We start from the raw sequence: 21,142 nt of genomic DNA on the forward strand, positions 1-21,142 counted from the left end.
CATAGACGGCGACTCTCCCACCCCTGACTCTCCCACGCAAGGAGAAATCATGCATGTTACCTTGCCTCTCTCAGGCACACATTTACATGGATGGATTTTAATCATTTTTTTTTTAAAATCAGAAGAAGCCTTGAGAGATTGGAATCCTGAGAAGAAAAGCTATGGGCATGAGTTTTACCCTTTCCTCTCCCAAATGTTTTCCCTCTAGGGCAGGGCAGCCCAGCTTTTCGTTCCAAGTGGGTCACAAGTGTACTTCGACATGGAACCTGTGGGCCACACACTGCCTTGTTGCACAAGGGAGAGCAAGCCCAAAATGTGATGCCCTCCCTGCCCTCCCAAAGTAATATGCCAGTTTTGGGAAGGAGGCAAGAAGCTCTGGCAGAGTCCTAGAGCCCTCTCCCACCTTCTTCCCAAAGCTGGGAAAGCACTAACCACGCTTTGGGAAGGAGGCAGGACCACCACTCCAGGACCCTGACAGAGCCCTCATGTCTTTGGGGCAAATATTGGACCCTGTTCTAGGGAATATTTCCTAAAACTTCACTTTCCACCAGTTAATTCTGCACAAATAGAAAAGAAGGGAAAAAAACAGGCAGTGTTTACACAGTAGTGCTAGGCACCAACCTTCCTAACAAAAAAGTATTTTGAACATGCAGTTATTGTACTGTTTGTAACGTAATGGGTCTGTGCCTGTGAACTTTGGATGTACATTAATAAGCAGTGATAAGTGATGGCAGGATCCCAAATATGAGGTAGCATTTGCTAAGGGGATTACACCAACCAAAACCTCTCACACAGTGGCAAAAGTCGTTCTCTGGGATCAATGATACAGAACAGACTGTTCTTTGCAGTGTTACTCAATTTTCCCCAGCACGAGTGCCTGAATAAACTGTTTAAAACAGGCAATTTCTAAACTACAAACACTAGATCTAAGAATAAGCATCAACTCTTCAGAGCCAGGAAACAGAACAACACATACTGTATCTCTAAAGGAGCATTATTATCAATCTCTAGTTTTCTGATATCCCAGCGGTTCAGGCAACTTGAATTAGTAGAATCTTTTCAGTAAATAGGCAAAAGTACTGTATTTTTCGCCCTATAGGACGCACTTTTTCCCCTCCAAAAATGAAGGGGAAATGTGTGTGCGTCCTATGGGGCGAATGCAGGCTTCAGGAAGCTATCCGCTAGCCGTGGGAGACGCAGCTCTCCCACGGCTAGCAGAGAGCTTGCCGGCACCCAGAAGCTTGGGGCGCGCTGAGCTCAGCACGCCCCAAGCTTCGGGTTTCGTGCAGTCCTCCGCTAGCCGTGGGAGAGCCGCGCGACTTTGCGCAGCTCTCCCACGGCTTGCGGATAGCAGCTTGTTCTGGGGGCTGGGGGGGAAATAATTTTTTTTCTTTATTCCCCCCCTCCCAAAAAAACTAGGTGCGTCCTATGGGGCGAAAAATACGGTAATGGGAGCATGCTGGCACCAGGATCATAAAGCACAACTAATTGTTTCAATTTGAGTAATTGAATGTGTTGTTGACAACTAAGAAAAAGATGTGTGAAACCTTTGAAACCACAACTTTTATTAATTGATAGAAATAGTACAAATTTAATTCAGCTGCAATTTACTCTCCTCTGAAACAACCAAAAAGTTCCCCTTCCTGGGTGGCTACATCGTCAACTCCTGGGGGGAAAAACAGAAAAAAAGAGAATTAGAAACTGTTTTCCCATAGGTGATGGGATGTGGAAGTGCTGGGTATTTTACCATTGGGAAACTGACCGACTCTTCATCTATCCTGCACAGCCAGATGACCTTGGGGGGCTATTGTTATGGCTGCCTGAGATTTAAGATGGAGAGGATGCAGAACATAGCAGGCGTAACTCTAGCAGCAAGATAAAGTAATCAGATGAGGACAGGCAAAAAAGTGCCTGGTTCCCAAGTAGTTGCCTAGGATATAACATTGAGAACTGATGCATTTATGTTCCCAAAGGACAGACAAATCTGCACTAGATGTTTCAAGTGGTTTCCACTGAGAAGATTCGTCCTGCCTCCTGGAACCTTGGGAACTGCATTTCTGTGAAGAAGCCAACTGACACCAACCAGACACTTCTCAGAAATTTTGCAAAGCTAAACCATGGCAGTTAAATCTGTTTGTAGGGTATATCTGATACATCTGATCTTACGCACTAGAGCAGTTTTGTGTACAGTACCCACTGACCCACACATGCCTATAAGCAGTTGCTGATGTTACATTGTTCAACATACATATACCCTGCTCAAGATCACAATAAAAAAATATCACTGGAAAAACCGTTTCATAGTAAATGTCATCTGTAAATCCAGTTGTCCAAGGCACACTGTTGCAAACGAATCTTAGTAAATATTAAGCTATGTTTAGATATACTTGAAAACATAGGTGTTAAAATGCATTGTGTTGCATTTGACTTTTCCAGGCATCCTTTCAATGCTGAGAGGTAGTTAAATGTTATAGTCACTGATGAAAAGCAGCTGCAGTGGGGCAAGAGATAGAAAACAGTGCATTTCCAAGAAATGGATTAATCTGGTGGTGAAGTGATGACATAAAATGGCCATGAACTTTTTGCCATCTGTTCTCCAGGCTCTGGGTCCATGGGCCCTATGATAAATGTCACTCAAGCAGGAACTTACCATAATAGCGTTTACAATATCGTTACTGTTGTTCTTCAGGGCACGAACGGCTTTTGCCCGGGAAACATTCGCTTGGGACATCACTAATTCGATGTCTTTCACCTCGACACCAGTCTCGTCAACCTGGATGGGGAAAGATAATGTCTCAGGACAGTTGTTCAAGCCCTTTTCTGCCAAGTCGGAGAGAAATGGCATGGATCCTTAAAAGTTAAGGATCCATTCAACCTAAGGTTTACAAAAGCCGCAAGATAAAGCAGGCACAGGGAACCCCAAATTATTGTTAAAGAGTCCCTGGTAAACTTGAAAAACTCACCTGCTCTTTCAAATAGAAAGGAAGAATAGATTGAAACAGACAGGCAAGTGAGTGTGCTCTCTACATATGCTTAGAACTCTAACCCCACAGCTTGATTTGGGCTCCGTGTCTGCCCACACCAAAGACCCAATAAAATGCAAGCCTGGAATGGTAATGAATTTCTTTTGACAACTGCCCCTGCCTGTTAGGCAGCTAAATGTATGCCAGTTCATTCCACAAGAGGAAGTTTTCTAAGTCCAGTGCAAGTACAATTATAGTCACTGGTATTCTGTGTAAGACATCCATGATCATTAATAGAATGTTTGTATCAAAAATGCATCCTCAGTGCCCATGTCACTCCTGCTACCTGCCAATATCTGGGAGAAGAGAGCAGCTGGCTCTATTATTTCTATAAGTGACACCAATTACAATAGTTTGGGGGCAGGAGACCCTAAGTAGATTGCTCATTGGGAATATGATCAAGTTCCCCTCCCCAAATTCAAACAGGAAGCTGGGATGATGGTAAACAAGAGACTGAGTGCATGACAACTCTCCATGACTGCAGGAGGTGAGAAAAAGTTGGGCATGTGCATTGTTTTCACACTAGCCTGATTTGCATATAATGCTGAATTATGGTTTATTAATCCATGTCTTAGCATAATGAGCAACAGTTTATCAATCCATGGCTTAGCATAATGTGAGAACTCTGTCCACTATAAGCAAACCATAATCTGAAGCCACAGTTTATTGTTGGGTTATGGCATTATGTGGGAACTTACAATTATGCCTTAACCATGGATGGTCTGGCCACTCCATCCCAAACAAAGGCACAAATCAAGAAGAGCTGGAAAACAAATCAACCTTTGGAGAAACAAATCATGGCTTGGAGTTTTGTGTGTTGAAGGCCACTGAGGCACTTGTAGGGATTTTAAAAGGAGAAAACTTCAATGAAATATGCAATCTGTTTGGTATGCACCTGCAGAGACGAAGGAAGCTGAAAGCTCACAAGACGAAGGCAGGGTGTTGGTTGGTTAGTGCAGGCTGCCCAATAGGGGCACTAACAATAATGAGACCACATGGAGCACTGAGCTGTACCCTTCACACCCACCCGAAGAACCATACTCTCCCCACACATCAGAAATCAAGAAACTCCTGATCAGCAGGAGAAGCTCTTCCTGTCTCATTCACCAAGGCAGACATTAAAAAGACCAACAGCTCTGAGTTGGCCATGAGTGCCAGTTTCAAGGCTGAAATTACTTATACAGAAAGTATGTGGCATACCTCTTCCTCTTCACTCTCCTCTTGTACAGTGGGAGTCTGTGTGTTTTCCTGAATGTTTGAAACGGCTTCTCCTTGCACTTTGAATTTCTCTGCAGCAGCCAGCTGTGCTTGCTGCGAGAGATCTTCAATCTGTTAGAGATGGGTGAGAAAGAGAGAGGTCAGTGAGGCTGTTGCAACTGAAGTAAGCAAGCAACACAGAACAGAATGGAGGCCTCTGCAAGCACTACTGACAAGAACAACCAGCATTTCCAGATATAGACCCCCCGCTTCCCACTCCAATTTTAGAACTCTTCTCCCATTCCAGTGGCAGAGAAACTACCGTATTTATCGCTCTATAAGATGCACCAGACCACAAGACGCACCTAGTTTTTGGAGGAGGAAAAAATATTCTAAATCTCAGAAGCCAGAACAGCAAGAGGGATTGCTGTGCAGTGAAAGCAGCAACCTCTCTTGCTGTTCTGGCTTCTGGGATAGCTGTGCAGCCTGCATTCGCTCCATAAGATGCACACACATTTCCCCTTACTTTTTAGGAGGGAAAAAGTGAGTCTTATAGAGCAAAAAATACAGTACATAGTGCAACTGTCCTGTTCTTCCAATTGCAAGGCCCCAAAGTCTAGTTAGACATTCCTGAGCTTAGCTTACCTTTGCTTCACCGAATACTATATAGGTATCTGATGCAGGACTTTTGTAGACATCTGGCTTGGTGATGACAAACAGGATGTTCTTGGATTTCCGGATTGTAACCCTGGTTACACCTGTGACTTGACGAAGGCCAAGCTTAGACATTGCCTTAAAAGCAAAGGAGAAATAATTTTTTGGGTTGGGGGAAGCAGCCACCGAGTATGAGAGCTAAATGAGTCATGGCAAGAACACGGCTCTTTGGTTTATAGAAAGTCTTTCTAACGGTGCTAAAGCTACTCCAGTAGTGCAGCAGGCATTTTTTCCTCATTTGATTAACAAAACAAAAAGCCTTTCCCCAAAAGCAAAACCAGAACTAGTGTCCATTCCTAGCTGTGTCACTAACTCTTACAGAATACTTACTCAAAATAAAACTTCTCAAAATACAACCCCCCCCCAACCAACCAAAAAGTTCAACCAATTACTTTGTGCGTTTGGGGGATGCACGTTTGTTTTTGTAGTTTATGAACAGGGTTGGGAGAAAAGCCTAGAGGAATGGGCCATGCTTAACTATGTAGTTTCCCTTGAGTTATTTCTCTCCTCCTTCGCTGCTTCTGTGAATGAAGGGTAACATTTCAGAGAAAGAACAAATAGGCACATAGATCAATCCCTTTTGCTGGTTGCAATAAAATAGGTTCTGGAAGAACATCCCAAGGAGTATGCTAAAATGATTATAGGTAAGTAATTGGGGATAAAATGTTTGAGTAGCTATTGCCTCCCCAGGCTGAATCAGCAAAACATCAGTCATTTCCAATCAACTTCATTTTACCTTCCGTGCTTTCTTTTCACTCCGACTCTGTTTGGCTTTGCTAACTGGTTCTTCATCTATTTCAGCTGCTGCTGCAAGCTGCAAATAAAAAGACCCAAAATGGAGTTAAAGGGATGCGCAGAAGAAAGTCCCCCTCCCCAAATACATTTTCTGACTGAAGATTTATTGTGCCCTCTTTCTATAATGGAAACGAGAGAACAGATTTATATGCTCATGCCCATCTACCCTACAAGTCCTCCAAATCCAAGCAGGGAGGGCCAGGTATTTGCAAAGCATGCCAAAGAAATCACTCCACTCCCATGTACTAGCATAAATTCATATACTGAAGTACATTATCTATGTGCCAAGTTAGGACCACAAGAGCACACAGAAAGGTGTTCCTTGTGGTTGTCCCATGATGTTAGAATTCTCTTCCCCTGGAGACTCACCAACCAAAACCTATGTTCCTTACAGAAGCAATCTTAACTGATGACCAGATATAGAATAAGATTCAAAAACCGCAGTAGAGTAACATTGCAAATAAAACAGTGCTAAGTAGTGAGCAAGCTTTGGCACTCTTCACAATTGTTATTCAATTTGGATTAAGCAAAACCAAAAGGCTTACTATCCAGAGAAAAGGCTGGAACAATAGGAAAACCCAAAGATCTCACAGCAATGGCTGTTCTCCATATTTTGAAAATAAGTCCAGCATAATTCAGTAATTGCTTCCTTTTATATTTTCAAAATACAAAGGAATAGTCTTTGCTGTTTCTATGTCTCAGTAGGACATGAAATGTTTTGCTCTTACAATGCCCTTCAATCCATCATAAGATGTTACAAACTGTAGACTTTGCGAGCTTTTTCACCACAACAACTTTCCTCTTGCCTTTCACTATTTCAATTATAATCCAGATTGAATAAAAATTACTGAGAATTGTAAAAAAGTGTACATTTAACAATACTTGCTGTTTCTTATTCTTGTGTAATTTGCTTCTTTGTTTGCTTTTTCAAACTTGGGATTTTAAACACAGAATTTCAGACTGTGTACTCACTACCTACTGGTCAGAAGGCAAACCATCCTAGGACAAGGATGCTTGTTAAAGTATGTGTGGCTGAACAAAGCACACACAGTAAATGGTGTGTTAAGCATCCTGGTGTGTGGTTTTTTGCACATTGGTAGCTCTTCAATGTCACAGGTTTTGTGGCCCTGCCCCGGATGCCAATTAAATGCAGCCCCGTTATTTGCTTCTCACCTCTGTCCGATGTGTTGTGGCATGCGTAGGGTCATGTTCTTCAAGTTCTGGCACTGACTCATCGCTGTCAGATTCTGTTCCAGACCCTGCAAATACAAATGTGTGCAATCCTTTTTTTTCCATTTTGGCTTCAGCTGGGTGTGGCAGAGAAGCCCAGGGGAAACATGAAAGGCTTTGCCAACTTGATCATGCAGATTTTATCTCCTTTTTATTGTGATAATGCACATCAAAAAACTCATACCAATCCAGAAAAGTCACAATTATCTAGTGGCAGAGGCATTTATTCCCAATACAGGTAGCAAAGCAAACAACACAGAAAGAATGCAACCTACAGACAAATGACTTTGGAATGGAAGTGCTTTATATTATCATTTTTTAAAAAAATGTTTAACAGGCCATTGTATTTTAATATTTTGTTGGAAGCCGCCCAGAGTGGCTGGGGAAACCCAGCCAGATGGGCAGGGTATAAACAATAAATTATTATTATTATTATTATTGGCTATAATATTTGCAGCAATAGAGGTGCTTTGAGCTTTGCTCAGCCTGGGCTTCAAGACAGTGCATATAAAACACTAGCTCTTTCAAAGATTAATTCAGGTCACTGCCTTCAGATATTACTACTAGAAACAGGTCTGTGTGTATGGGAAAAGGTGAGGCAAAAGGACTTTTAAAAAGTTTTAAGAGTTCCAGCTAAAAACAAATATCTGGGAAAGTGTGGGTATTCTAGGCATGCTAATATTAGTTGTAGTGTATGAAGAGAAAAGTTCCTGGGGGAAGGATCTTGCTTGCATTTTTAGGATTGAGATACCACTTCTACATGTAGGAGAATTGGCAGCTGAGCTCTGGCTTAATTCAATGGCTTGAGATTAGGAATGTGTTGCAGACTTGCATACTCTCTGCAGTTATGTCTTTCCCTTCCATGATTTGTGATTATGTCTTAATTGGGCTATCTCTAAGTAGGGTTAGTCAGGATAGTTATGAGATGATGGGTCTTTATAATGTGCTGGGTGTCATGGCAAACTGTAGTTATTGCAAAACATGGAAAGGAAGTAGAATGCCCAATGGCGGGGGAGGGGAGGGGGGGGGAGGTGGAAGTGGAGGAGCCCATAGCACATTCCCAATGATTCAATTTAACTTTGCTAATTCCTCAGCTTTTTAAAATAACAAAACAACACAGATTTTAAAAACTCAGTTCAGGCCCGGATATGCTTCACCTCAAGAACCTAGAATGAAGTTCACCGCTGTCTTTTTGAATGATAACCACCCTTGTCCTTTTAGGACTAAGTGACCGTGATGTAAATGGGAGGGAAAAAATGACTGACCAATAGAACACATTTCCTAGAACAAGTACAAATATTTTCTCACTTGCCAATGAACTCAGCTAATTCTAGTTTATGTAATACTCTAGCATCTTTCCCAATACAGTGGAACCTCAGTTTTTGAACGTTTCGGAAGCCAAACACCGAAAACCCAGAAGTGAATGCTTCCATTTTCGAATGCGCCTCAGAAGTCAAATGGCTTCTGCAGTGTTTTTCCATTTTTACCATTCACTTTGCTGACAGCCCTTTGATTTTTGAACGTTTTGTAAGTTGAATGGACTTCTGGAACAGATTACGTTTGAAAACAGAGGTTCCACTGTATATGCACCAGACCACACTGGTAGCTAGGCAAAGCCTCACTTATTCTTGAATTTAGGCAGATGTTTGATTTTAACAAATAGCATGCATCTTGTTTAATATGTCTTTAATAGAGAACTACTGCCAACATAAAAAAATACATTTCTGTGTAACCCCATCCCCCAGTGCAAGTACAAATACAGACAAAGCACAACTGAAGTGGATAGTGGACACTGCAATTTCTTCCAGAGTCTGGATAAAACATTAAACAAGAGTTGGCAACACATGCTAAATCTATGAACATCTCACTTAAAGCACTTTTAATTAACAAGATGTACTAGATGTCCAATCACAAGCCAAGTACTAGGATTGGAGACAGAGGACAGCTACAGTGCTACAGAAAACAAAGCTGTGATTAGGGTTTCTAGGTTAGTGCTATTCCAGAAATACCAGCCAAGGCAACATTGATGTCACACCCTCAATAAGACATTCACAACATGCTGAGCATGTGAAGTGACTCTCTCATTTGTGCCGTACATTCTTGTGCACAAGTCTCGATTCCAACACAAAAGGAGTTTTCAATTGGCTCTGACCACAACTGGTTACAGCTCAGCTTGGACTTACTTTGGCTTCACTTCTAAATACTACTTTTCTAGACTAACAAACAAAGCTAGGAGCCCAAGGGAGGAAACTTGGGACCCCTTGCCCATACAGACAGGTTAGTATTCAGTGAGCAGTCTGTGATATCCATGCACACAGCAAACCAAGGAGGCAAATACCCTTATCATTCTTCAGGACAGGCTGTTTGGCAGGAGGAGGAAGAGGAGCAGGAGGAGCAGTTGCTGGGGCCTCAGCAAGGGCCACAGCTTGTTTGGGAGAGAAATCCACCAGGATTGGCTGCAGAGGTTGCTCCCCAGCAGGCACCTCTGGAGGGATCAAGGGCGGCAACTCGTCGTCTTCAATGACAGCAGGGACAGGGGTGGGGGGTTTGGGTGGCACTTCAGATGCTAGACCAGATGCAGGTGAAACTGGTGATGGCTTAGGAAGCACAGCAGAGGGAGTTAGCTTTTTTACAGGGGAAGTAGGAGGTGGCACAGGGGAATCAGGCTGAGTGAGACTGCTTGTAGCTGTGGCAGAAACAGAAAGATCAGCAGGTGCAAGAGGCAAAGGTGTTGTTTTTTGTGGAGGTGCCTTATCCCCAGCAGAGCTGACAGGGACCTGGGTCACATCCAAGGGCAAGGCAGCAGAGCCAAAAGGGACAGCAGAGGCAGGGGTCACCAGAGAAAGAGGGGCAGGAGTGCTCGGGGTGGCAGAGGATGTAGAAGCAGCCAGTGGGGAAGTGGTGGCCACAGTGCCAGGAGCAGAGACAACAGGTGACACTGGGGAGGCTCCTGAGCCAGAAGCAGAAACAACGGGAGACTTAGGGGAAGCAGTGGGGGTCACAGATACAGAGGAGTCTACAGAAGGGCCTTTGGGGCCAGCTGCAGAAGTTACAGGGAGAACTGGAGGGGCCACTGAGGGAGCTGTTGAGGGTACAGGGCTAGAGGCAGGCACACCTGGGGATACAGGGGGAACTACGGGCTCAGGTGCAGCTGCCAAAGGAGAAGCAGGCTTTGCAACAGGCACTGCGGGTGCCAAAGGGGTAGGAGCAGGCACTGTTGGGGCCACAAGAGGAGTTACAGGGGCAGGTGTAGGACCAGAAGGAGGCCCTGCTGGGGCCACAGGGCCAGGTGTAGGTGTCAAAGGAGATGCAGGTTTTTCAGGAGGCACTGGCTTAGAAACAAGCCCTGCTGGGCCCACAGGAGGTGCCAGAGGAGGAGCCACAGGCTGGGATGAAGGAGGTTTCATTGCTGAGCCTGTGGGGGCCAGTGGCTTAGGAAGGGTCCCTGCTGGGGAAACAGGACCAGAAGTAGGTGACAAAGGTGAAGTAGGTTTCACAGGTGGCACTGGCTTAGAAGCAACCCCTTCTGGTACTGCAGGATGTGCCAAAGACCCAGATGGGGGCACCAAAGGAGGAACCACAGGTCCAGAAGCAGGTTTCAGAGGTGGCCCTGTGGAGGGAAGTGGTCTAGGAGGGACCACTGCTGGGGCCTCAGGTCCAGAAGTAGGGATCAAAGGACTAGATGCAGGCCCTGCTGGGGTGACAGGACTAGATACAGGCACTTCTGTTGGGGCCATAGGAACCGGCCCTGCTGAGGCCAAGGGACAGGAAGCAACCCCAGGAACAGAGACAGGTGCCAGAAGAGGAGTCATGGGATGAAAAGCCACAGGGCAAGAAGCAGTAGATGCCATAGGTGGAACTGTAGGTGCCACTTGTTTGGATGCAGGTGCTTTTGCAACCACAGGAGTGGTTATGGAGCCAGAAACAGGTGCCAAAGGAGGAGGCACAGCTTCGGCAAGAGGTGCCCCAGGTCTAGGGGGAGGTCCTCCTGGGGCCACAGAGCTAGAAGCAGAAACTGAAGGGGAATCGGGTTTCACAGGTGGCACTGCAGATACCAATGATCTAGGAAGAGACCCTGCTGGGGCCACAGGTCCAGGAGGGGGTGCCGAAGGACTAGAAGCAGGCCCTGCTGTGGTTAAAGGACCAGGTGCAGGTGCTGATGGAGGTGGTGGTTTCACAGGCAGCACTGCAAGTGCTTGTGGCTTAGAAGCAATGTCTGATGCAACTATAGGAGGAGTTGCACATCCAGAAGGAGGCGGCAAAGGAGGAGCCATGGGACTAGAGGCAGATGCCCCTAGAGTCACAGGGCCAGGAGGAGGAGCCACAGGATCAGAAGCTGGTGGCAAAGGAGAAGCTGCGGGTGCCAGTGGTTGAGGAACGACTCCTACTGGAGCATCAGAAGATATAGGTCCTGAAGCAGTAGCCAAAGGAGGAGTCACAGGACTAGAAGCAGGCCCTGCTGGGGTTACAGCGGCAGAAGGAGGAGCCAGAACAGGGGCCACAGGCTGAGAAACAGGCAGAGCTGAGGTTAGAGGGCCAGAAGTAGGTGCAGGAGATTCACGTTTCACTGTTGGTACTGCAGGTGCCAACAGAATAGGGGCAGGTACTCCTTGGGACACAGGAGGGGAAACAGAACCAGAAACAGGTGTCAAAACAGGAGTCACAGACTTAGAAACAGGTGATACGGGACAAGAAGCAGAAGCAGGTTTCACAGATGGCCCTGCAGGTAGCAGGGGTGCATGAGCAGGCCCTGCTGGAGCCACAAATGCAGGGCCAGAAACAGGTGCCAAAACAGGAGCCGCAGGCCCAGAAGCAGGTTTCACAGGTGGCCCTGCAGGTATCAGTTGTCTAGGAGCAGGCACTGCTGGGGACAAAGGAGGGGCACCAGGGCACAACACAGAAGCTAAGGGGCAGGAAGCAGGTGCTGCAGGGCCAGCTATAGGTGCCAAAGGAGGAGTCACAGGGTGGCAAGCAGATCCCACAGGTGGCCCTGGGGGTGCCACAGGACTAGATGCTGGCACTGGAGAGGCTGCAGGGCCTTGAGTAGTCACTGCAAAGGGTAGAGGAGAAAGAGGTGCTGTAACAGAATTATTGGGTCTAGAAGGAGAAGCAGGCGATATCATAGTGATATGAGGCTTTGGGACTGTGGGACTGACAGGAGAGCTGAGAGGAACTGTGCTTGATACCACAGGGAGAACAGTGGGTCCAAGGACCAGAGGAGGAGAAACAGGAGCAACTGGGAGAATGAAGGGAGCTGGAATAGGACACGATGGCACCTGAGGAACTGGGCCTGCAGATGTTGCCAGTGGTGGGCTCACAGGGGTAGCTGGATGAGCTGAACTAAGAGACCCAGAGGAAATTATTGAGACTGGGGCAGAAGCTGCAGGCCCTACGGCAATGCTGGGAGAGAAGGAGCTAACTTTTTGTGCAGCATCAGCCAGATCCGGAGGCTTCAGGGGAGAGGAAGCAATCTGGGTCACCACAGCTGGGACACTAGAAGGCAAGGCTGAGCCAGGAGAGACTGACATTGGGGAGGAGGAGGGAGGAGGAGCCACAAAGGAGAAAAGCTGCCCAGGTGAGGCAGCAAGGTCAGTAGGTGCTAGTGGAGTGCTGGAAGGACAGAGTCCAGCAAGGGGGGAGTTAGCATCATGGGATGAAGAGGGAGGGTGGGCAGCGCTAGATACAGAGGAGCCGGAAACAGCAGCTAAAGGAGAGAAAAAGTGAATCAATGATGAAAACATGGAGAAGAAAAAATGAATTATCTACAGCCACCCACATGGAAATGCATCTCAGTTACCTGTGAGGTAGAAATTGCTGTAGCCGCTGTCAGAAAAAAGTATCACAGTGTTTGTATGCCCCACCCCATCAACCAAGGCTCTTTGTATAGTGCCAATATTCCGCTGGAGGACATGTGCAGGATCAAGTCTTTTGAAAACACGTGACAGTGCACAGGCAAGCCCGACATACTTGTCACCACTCTCACTGGATGTCTCACTACATATCCAACTCTATTATCCAGATATCTGGTTGGGCACCCTCAACACATGCTATCAATAGAAACTCAATTATAGAGGAGAAAACAGCTAGTTCAAGAAACAAGTTGCAAAGTCTTACAAGTGCTGACATTTAACTTCCATGTTGTGTCCAGGTACACAGATTTGAAAAGGACAATATACCAGTCTGCCGCCGCTTGAAAACTGCTTTGTAGTACATGTTCCATTTAAATGGAAATGACTCCTATATGACCCAAGTTAATCTGGTTGCAGAAATGAAGCTTGGGAACATGATTTTTCACCTACCCTGAGGTTAGGCCAATGTATAAAGAGGGGCGATTAAAGCAAGATCTTCATACAAGTCACATGTAATTTCAAGGTGTAGCCACTGGCATCCCGGGAACCACAAAATGCCAGTATTCTTTGAAACAGATATTGGGACAGCAATGCAAGGTACCACAGAACTTTTCACACCAATTCTGGGTGCCTGTCAACAGCAAGCACCCACAGAAAAAAAAATCAAACCCTCCCTCTGGTAATCTAGATGGCAGATCAGTCCATAATACATTTCCTTACATTACTAACTTTGCTAACTCCAGAGAGAAGTTTGTATTCTACACAGTAACCTGTATATGATCTATGTCAGCTGAAGAATAGAACTCAGGAGTGTGACTTTAACTACTTTAACCAAGTCTTTTTTTGCTAAATATTATGGTTAATGTAACTGCATCAACACAACACAGCAAAATGTTGTTAAGGAGACATACATAGGGACTAACAGCAAATACCTGGTGCTTGAATAGGAAGCTGAGAAAAACAGGCTGCAGGTGCTTCAGAAGCACCAGCAAAAGGGTTTGGAGTGGCAGGAGCTAAATGAGCAAGAGCAATAGGTTATTAACGACAAACCAATAAGCTTGGGGCTAGAACCACCTAGAAGGTTCCATTCTCTTGACTTAGTCAAAATGACAAATTAAGTCTACTGGGAACTGTCTATCCCTGAACTAAGATGCCTTCAACTTCAGGCTTGGCATAATTCAAACCTAAATGGGACATGCAAGCTACAACTTACACAGCTAGCATCCACCCAAACTTTTAAAGCATGAGTCACTCAGTGATCTTTCATCAAAGCATTAAATGGTGGATTAACTAATCTTAAATTATATGTGTGGCCTAAGAGTAGGTAGCTGCTCTAGGAATGTCTGCAAGTCTACTCTGATGAGCATAAACTGCTTTAAATGAAGCCAGAAGCACACCGCTCAGTGAGATCATGCAGGGAAGAGGAGCCCAGCACGTTATATTAATGTTGACTGCATGGGACAGAAGTCCGCTATCACATGCAATTTAAGCAGAAGGATCTTAGAATTCCAGAAAGAGGAATTTAAGAGCTACTTCCGCAACACTGGGATTGACCTTCATAAGGGCAGTAAAAAACAAAATGGTTATAATACAACATGATAAAAGATTCTGAGGGGATCAAGGGTCCCTTTTTTGTACTCATCAGCTAGACGAGCAGATGAGTAAAAAATGCTGAGAGAATTCCCTCAAATCGTGGGCTGCATCACTTCATAGCAGGACTGGGACAACCAGAATTCAAGGCACAGATATAGCAGAAAGGTGATGTAAATGCCAGATTGAGCAAGTGCTCAGACTACACTAACACCAATTCACTACTTCAAGATTTTCCTTGTTTCCAAGCTTTCCAGTAAGAATGCTAGAAGCCTCAGTTCAATGAGCGAGCTGGCTTCAATAATCATAATTGTCTCTCATGAATGAGTTACTAAACAGTCCTTAACTGTAGATTCTAGGTCATGTTTCTACTAAGCAGATGAAGAAAAGAAGGCAAAGGAATCACTATATAATGTGTGTTGGTCACTGAACTTTAAATGGTCGCTTGTCTACAGCTACCCACTGCTGTGCATCAGTTCTTGGGAAAATAGGTATACAATGGGAGAGCAAGAGAATGGAATGAAGATTCTCTCTCTCACCCCCCCCCCCAAAAAAAAGTTAAACAAGGAAGGGGCAAGAACTACATGTAACCAGAAAGTTATAAGATTCATGCTAAGAAAGCTGAACTATTTCTTAAAATTAAACTATGACATTTTAGATAAAACATGATCTAGCCTAAAAGAGTACCATCAAAGTGCAGGCATTCAAACTAATAGTCATTCTAAAGGGGTAGGCAACCTAAGGCCCTTGGGCCAGATGCGGCCCAATCGCCTTCTCAATCCGGCCCACGGACAGTCCTGGAATCAGCATGTTTTTACATGAGTAGAATGTGTGCTTTTATTTAAAATGCATCTCTGGGTTATTTGTAGGGCATAGGAATTCGTTCATTTCCCCCCCTCAAAATATATCCGGCCCACCACATGGTCTGAGGGACGGTGGACCGGCCCAAGGCTGAAAAAGGTTGCTGACCCTTGGTTCAACCTTTATGGTGGCTCACCATCCCCCGTCCCGCAAAAAAGCAGTAATAAATCATTGTCATCATCTGAAACTTGGAATCACTGAGATATGACATTTCCCCTAGGTCTACTGTAAATTATATACCACAAGTAGTACACCCAGGGACATCACAAGCAAACCATAGAAACGCCTTCTTAGGAAGACCTGCATACCATACTTAACAGTTGTTAACTCTTGCAGTAGTGTATTTAATCAGCAGAAATATATGTTTCAAGTATCTACATTTACTTATTTCTTTCACCAGCAGGAAACAAGATCTCAGCTGAAACAAAGCTGGCAGTTTGGGAGCCCTGATTCATTATAGGGTTTTTTAAAATAAAAAAAAATCATTTTAAAAATTAAAATGAAGTGATTTCAACCCCATCTTGCTGTTTTAACTTGAAACCTACCTGATGGCTCCAGAGCAGTCCCAGCCTGAGAACCCTTGCCTGCCACCTCAGGATTCTTGGTGGCAACTGGTTTGGACTCCTCAGTTGTCTGCATCACTTCCATGGGGACCCCAGGAACTGGGGGTAGAGTTACTGAAATAGTGTCAACTGTTCAGATACCACTCAGGAAACCCAACAGTCTGCACATGCCTCATGAGGTGATTAGCAATCAGTAGCATCCAAAATTGGGGAAAGATGTGAGTTATCCTCAGCAGCCCAGAGACAAATGGCACCAGGACTAATAAAAACCTTAATGTATGAAGCCTTATAGGGATAATCTACTCCGGAGAGGAAACTGGCAATTTAAGTTATGTTCCTAGCCATCATGAGGATTTGGTGTCATCACCCTGACAGTCGTAACTCAGCTGACATCAGCTTCTGAATGTTAGTACTGATGTATCAAAAGCCGATCTGGGCCAAGTTTACTGCGTCACAGTGGTCATGCATGCAACCACTTCATAATGGGATAAAACGGATGGAAGTCAGTACAGGTTTTTGGTTTTTTAATGTAGCTACCACTAGCAGAGGAAGCAGTTAAAAATCTTCCTGTTTGCATCACATTAGTAGCCAGTGCCTTTGAGGGCAGAAGGACATATTCATGCACCAGACTGTGGTAAATATGAACAAGAATGGATGATGTACTGGATTTAGAACTAGTTGTATCAGTTCTTCTGTCTCCTCCTATCTTGCTTCTACATTCAGTGTGGGTGGCTCTGGAAAAGCTGCTGTGTATCTTCTTTGCCACTTCTTAGATCCAAGAACCAGCAGCAAAGCTTGACTGGAGCCAAGCAAAATCTATTTGCTGTGCCCCAACAATCTCCTCACAGAATTCTGTCTAGTGTGTCACACACTTTGCCAATATCAACACTGGCACTTACAGCCATCTCTTCTCTGCAACACAGGTGCCTTGGCATAACTCTCTAAAGGGCCAGAATAAAAGCTTAAAACCAGTGCAGACTTTGCTAAGATTTGGTAGGCTATTCAACACCACGACATCCACAATATGGACAGGCAGACATTTTCTGTTTGCTTCAGAGAAAAACTGCTCCATTCTATACAGCTCCATTTATTTATCCAACCGAACTTGTGCGTTTCCTCCCTGTCTAAGAGAAACTCTCACACCCCTTGGACAGAAGTCATTGCATTTACCAGTCATGCAGTGTACAGCATCCCCATGCGTAGGTGTGTGTATAGGAGAGACCCCGTCACAAAGTCATGCAGTGTTCCCTAAGCGGCAAGGCAGAAATGTAGCATACAAGGAGACCTGGTTCTCTGCTAACCAGCATCCATGATACCTTCAAGACAGATAATTGGAGACACAATACACAGGGAAGGTTTAGAGTTAGCATGTCCCAAGTAAGAAGGATGCACGTGCGCACAAACACACACTTCAGAATATAATCTTTAAATGCACTATCAGCTGAAAATTCTACTCCACTAGAATGACGCACTTTCACAGCCAACACATCCATCAGCTGTGTTATTGCCAAGTTCAGGATGCTTGGTAAATGCCAAAGTATGTTGTAATCTTTTGGCTTGCAGTCACAAAACAATGATTCCCTGCTCTGTGCTTAAGATAGGCAGTGTTAGTGAGTGGATTAGAAAGTTATCCACTTGACATCTAGCAGGTTTCAAATAAACAGATTAAAATTCCTTCTAGTCTTGAGGTCCCCATTTCAGTCACACCAGAGTCACCACCTCTCCAACCTTAAACAGTGGTCAATACCAATTTGCAAAATTTGCAAAAAAAGAAACATGTGTCACAAAGTAATGATGGATGATCATAAGCTTAACATTCTAATTCCCAACTGTCTCACACAGGTTTAGAAATATGAAGAGGTTGTATCCTTTGGTTCTTACTAAGCCACCTGCCTCCTTCTTCCTGAAGAATTCTTACACATCAAGCCATTTGTTAACGTGGAAGCATGATTGGGAAACAAACCATGTACAGATCCTTTAAAACACACAGAGTTTACTCCAGCACAAAAGGCCAAAAAGAAGAAAACCTTCCCAAGTCATTAAGCAAGTATCTAGAATTTGACCTAGGTTAAGATCCTCATTTCTCTAATGTTTCATCTAGTAATCACCCAATGTTAGCATACACACAAAAATCAGAAGCTGTTGTTAGTAGTTTTAGCATTTTGTAGTCTAAAAACCTTCAAAATGTGGTGGGATAGCAGTGTTTATCCAGCTTGTGATTCACGTCAAGCATGCTACTGCCATGTTCGAGAGAGAGACCATGCAACTCATCCAACGTGGAGGAGACTAAACGTGGTAAGAGCACAAGAGGACAATTTCAAAGTATTTATCTCAATTTCTTCAAAGTCATGATAACGTTTATATGGCAAGTTCCAAGTATTTTCCACACATTGTCTCATTAATCCTTACAGTAACATTGTAAGGCCAGCCAGGATTATTATCCCCATGCTGCAGATGGGGGGCTGAAGTTTAGAGATATAGTATCTCAGATATTGGCTTTTCGAAGGCTACACAGAAAGCTCATGGCAGGTGTAAGACTCGAACCAAGCTTTTTAAAGTGCAACTTACACATGACCTCTTTTACCATGCATTTCTATGCACGTCTACTCAAATGAAGCCCTACTGAGTTCAATAGGACTTATTCCCTGGTAAATGTGCAAGACTGCAGTCCTAGACTCTTAGCCACTCTGCCACAATAGCCCTCAATTATTTGCAAGTTCTACCCTTCACAAATGGTTTTACCTGCCTTGTTAAACTGGCTGACTGGACGAGTTTCAGGATCCTTTCTGAAAGTGTATTAGTCATCCAAGGCACTAACCTGTCTCAGCATGAGGCTGTGGCAGCTCATGTTCTGTTGCTGGAACAGTTTCTGTGGCTTCACCAGGCATTTCTGGGAGAAGGGAAGTAAAATTCAGTCAATTTTTCTAGAGAATTAGTGTAAATCATTACAGGGTATCTAACCAAAATCTTGCTTCTCTACAATCAGAATATCATGGCAAGCTACATATGAACAAATTGAATCACTTCCTAGAGAATGAACACTGCTGCCAAGCACAATTTGTTCTAGGCAGTCACACAGACAAAAAAAATACATGCATTTAAAAACTTTTGTCTGTCAAATTACTTAACTTTCACCAGCCCCGATTTCTGTACTAAATGCATAGAAAACCATATCCACTGAAGGACTATTGATACAACTGCAGGAGATCTGCCCAACTTCTGTATCCATAATCAACTTTCATCCCTGGATGTTTACCAATGGGTTAAAAGCTTTTATTCCCTTCTACCCTCACCTAACCAAGTTGTATGGCAAGCAAGATTGGCATTATTACTGTCAGCCATGATACCTAAATTAACCATCCATGTTCAATGGCAGCATCACAGACTATGGTGAGAAACAGAAAAGGCCTGTAGGATCCCCCCCCCAAAAATCTGGTTGGCTACTGTTGGAAAAAGAGCACAGGCTTAGGTAGGCCTTTGGTCTGATCCAGCAAGGCACCTACAGTGGTACCTCTGGATGCGAAGGGGATCTGTTCCGGAGCCCCATTCGCACCCTGAAGCGAATGTAACGTGACTGCGTGTGTCACTGCTTCTGCGCATGACATCATTTTGAGCGTCTGCGCATGTGGCGAAACCCGGAAGTAACGCGCTCCGTTACTTCCGGGTCGCCGCAGAGCGCAACCCGAAAATATTCATCCCGAAGCTACTCAACCCAAGGTATGACTGTATTTGCTTTGCTACAACTCCACCCTACAACCGTCATGTACCCAATCTATGGATACAGCGAGATCTTCCATTCACTCTCATGCGGGAGCTTCCTAACCCGTGCACTTCCTCCTTGACAGGCATAATATGCATCCCAACAGAAATAGCTTAAGGTGGGACAGACCTCAGCTCCCTTCATTTCACCAGGCGCTTAAGCCTGTGCCCCAACACGCACAGCCACCAACCCACTCAATGCCAACCTTCCTGGAACCCTCCTGAACAGCAACTACCCTTCTTGGAGGAGCGCTATGAGAGCACCTCCTCTGAGCGGAAGGCCGGAGCCCCGCTTCCCCTGCTGCCAAGAGTGACACCCCTTTTCAAGTGGGGAGGGGGGTGGCAAGGTGGCAGGAGCGGCCCAGGGTCCTCCAGGCGTCGACCTCCAAGCTCCACGGGTGAGGGTCGAGTGGAGAGAGCCGGGTCTCCCTCCAAAATGTCTTTCTGTCCCCCTCGGCTCTCCCTCCCAGTAGTCCTTCCCTTCAGGGCCTCCTGCCCCCGTTTCCCTACGAGCGGAAAGCCTTTCCCGAAGGCCCGCCGAGGCCCTACAACTCGGGCGCAGCGGCCTATTCGCGGAACCGTCGCTCGGCCCCGGAGCCCTGGGCTCGACCCGCCCGCCAACGCCGCATCTTTCCCCGCTTTAAGCCCCTGAGCGGCCCGAGGCCTCCCCGTCTTCGGGAGCTTCCCGTCTGCCCTGTCAGGGGCTCGCCGAGGAGGATGGCGACGGATTCAGACGGGGGGAACTTACTGTACAGGACGAGCCGGGCGCAAGATGGAGGCAGAAAGAGAGCGAGAGGCGGAGGGAGGGCGACTTCCTGTCCGAGCAGGAATAGCTTCCGGGTCCCCGCGGGGCTGCCCCGTGCGCTGTTCTATGGTTCCGTGCGCTCCTCTCGCCGCTGCTTTTGCTTCCTTCCAGCCCTACTCTGCCTTTAGCAAAAGCTGCAATAAACATACATGGAAAGAACGAGCGCAAAGCCCTGCAGTAATTCGCTGTCAGAAAGCAGGATATTCCAGCGCGGTGATCCTCAAACTGTACTGAAAACAGTCACACTAGGGGACCGCAATTGACAATCGGACGAGACTTTTAAGAACGTGTGTTTGAGCTTGCTTTCCCCTCCTTCCTCCTCTTCCATTCTCTTCGTGTGTCGTTGCCGTTTTGGATTGTGGTCCTCAAACAGAGAGCTTGTTTTGTGTTTTGGCTAAGCTGCGCTGCGAGCTATTTTGACTAAAATGATACCATTTAAATGCTGAAAATAATTAAAATAATAGACTAACCATGTTTCATGGGCCACTGATGTGCTGTAGTAGGACTCTGCAGGTTTGCGTGGGTATAGCCAGGGGGCGGGGGGCAGCTGCCCCCCAAATCAATAAAAATAAACTAACAAAAATAATATTTTTTTAAAAGAAATATATTGGGGGTTTTCGCTGTAAGCCATATTCCCGAATACTTCAACTTCTCAGTTGTCAGCGCACTGACCATCAGCAAATCTTTTTTTGCCTGTGTATCCATATTTTTCACTAAAACCTTAGTTTCAGTTTTATTTAAGACCTGCAACTTCTC

At 45.3% G+C, this 21,142-nt stretch overlaps 1 protein-coding gene across 8 annotated transcripts; it reads right to left on the reverse strand.

Annotated features, from left to right (window-relative positions):
- Positions 1-1,544: 1,544 nt before the first annotated feature.
- Positions 1,545-20,465, reverse strand: NACA (nascent polypeptide associated complex subunit alpha). Of its 8 annotated transcripts, none has more exons than XM_053371799.1 (11): positions 20,330-20,465; positions 18,641-18,712; positions 15,805-15,921; positions 13,741-13,821; positions 9,298-12,663; positions 6,903-6,988; positions 5,671-5,748; positions 4,866-5,012; positions 4,224-4,352; positions 2,651-2,773; positions 1,545-1,666 (listed from the first exon to the last, which is right to left on the reverse strand). In XM_053371799.1, the coding sequence occupies exons 2-11, from the start codon at positions 18,708-18,710 to the stop codon at positions 1,652-1,654; spliced, it is 4,212 nt and encodes a 1,403-aa protein (XP_053227774.1). In that variant the 5' UTR covers positions 18,711-18,712; positions 20,330-20,465; the 3' UTR covers positions 1,545-1,651. The 8 variants fall into 8 exon arrangements, with proteins under 8 accessions (XP_053227774.1, XP_053227767.1, XP_053227803.1 ...); XM_053371792.1 differs by having other exon boundaries at positions 15,805-15,936; positions 20,330-20,464; XM_053371828.1 differs by having other exon boundaries at positions 9,298-12,009; positions 15,805-15,936; positions 20,330-20,457.
- Between the last annotated feature and the right edge of the window lie 677 nt (positions 20,466-21,142).

This window comes from Podarcis raffonei, chromosome 2 (genome assembly GCF_027172205.1).
Source record: "Podarcis raffonei isolate rPodRaf1 chromosome 2, rPodRaf1.pri, whole genome shotgun sequence".
Classification (NCBI taxonomy): Eukaryota; Metazoa; Chordata; class Lepidosauria; order Squamata; family Lacertidae; genus Podarcis; species Podarcis raffonei.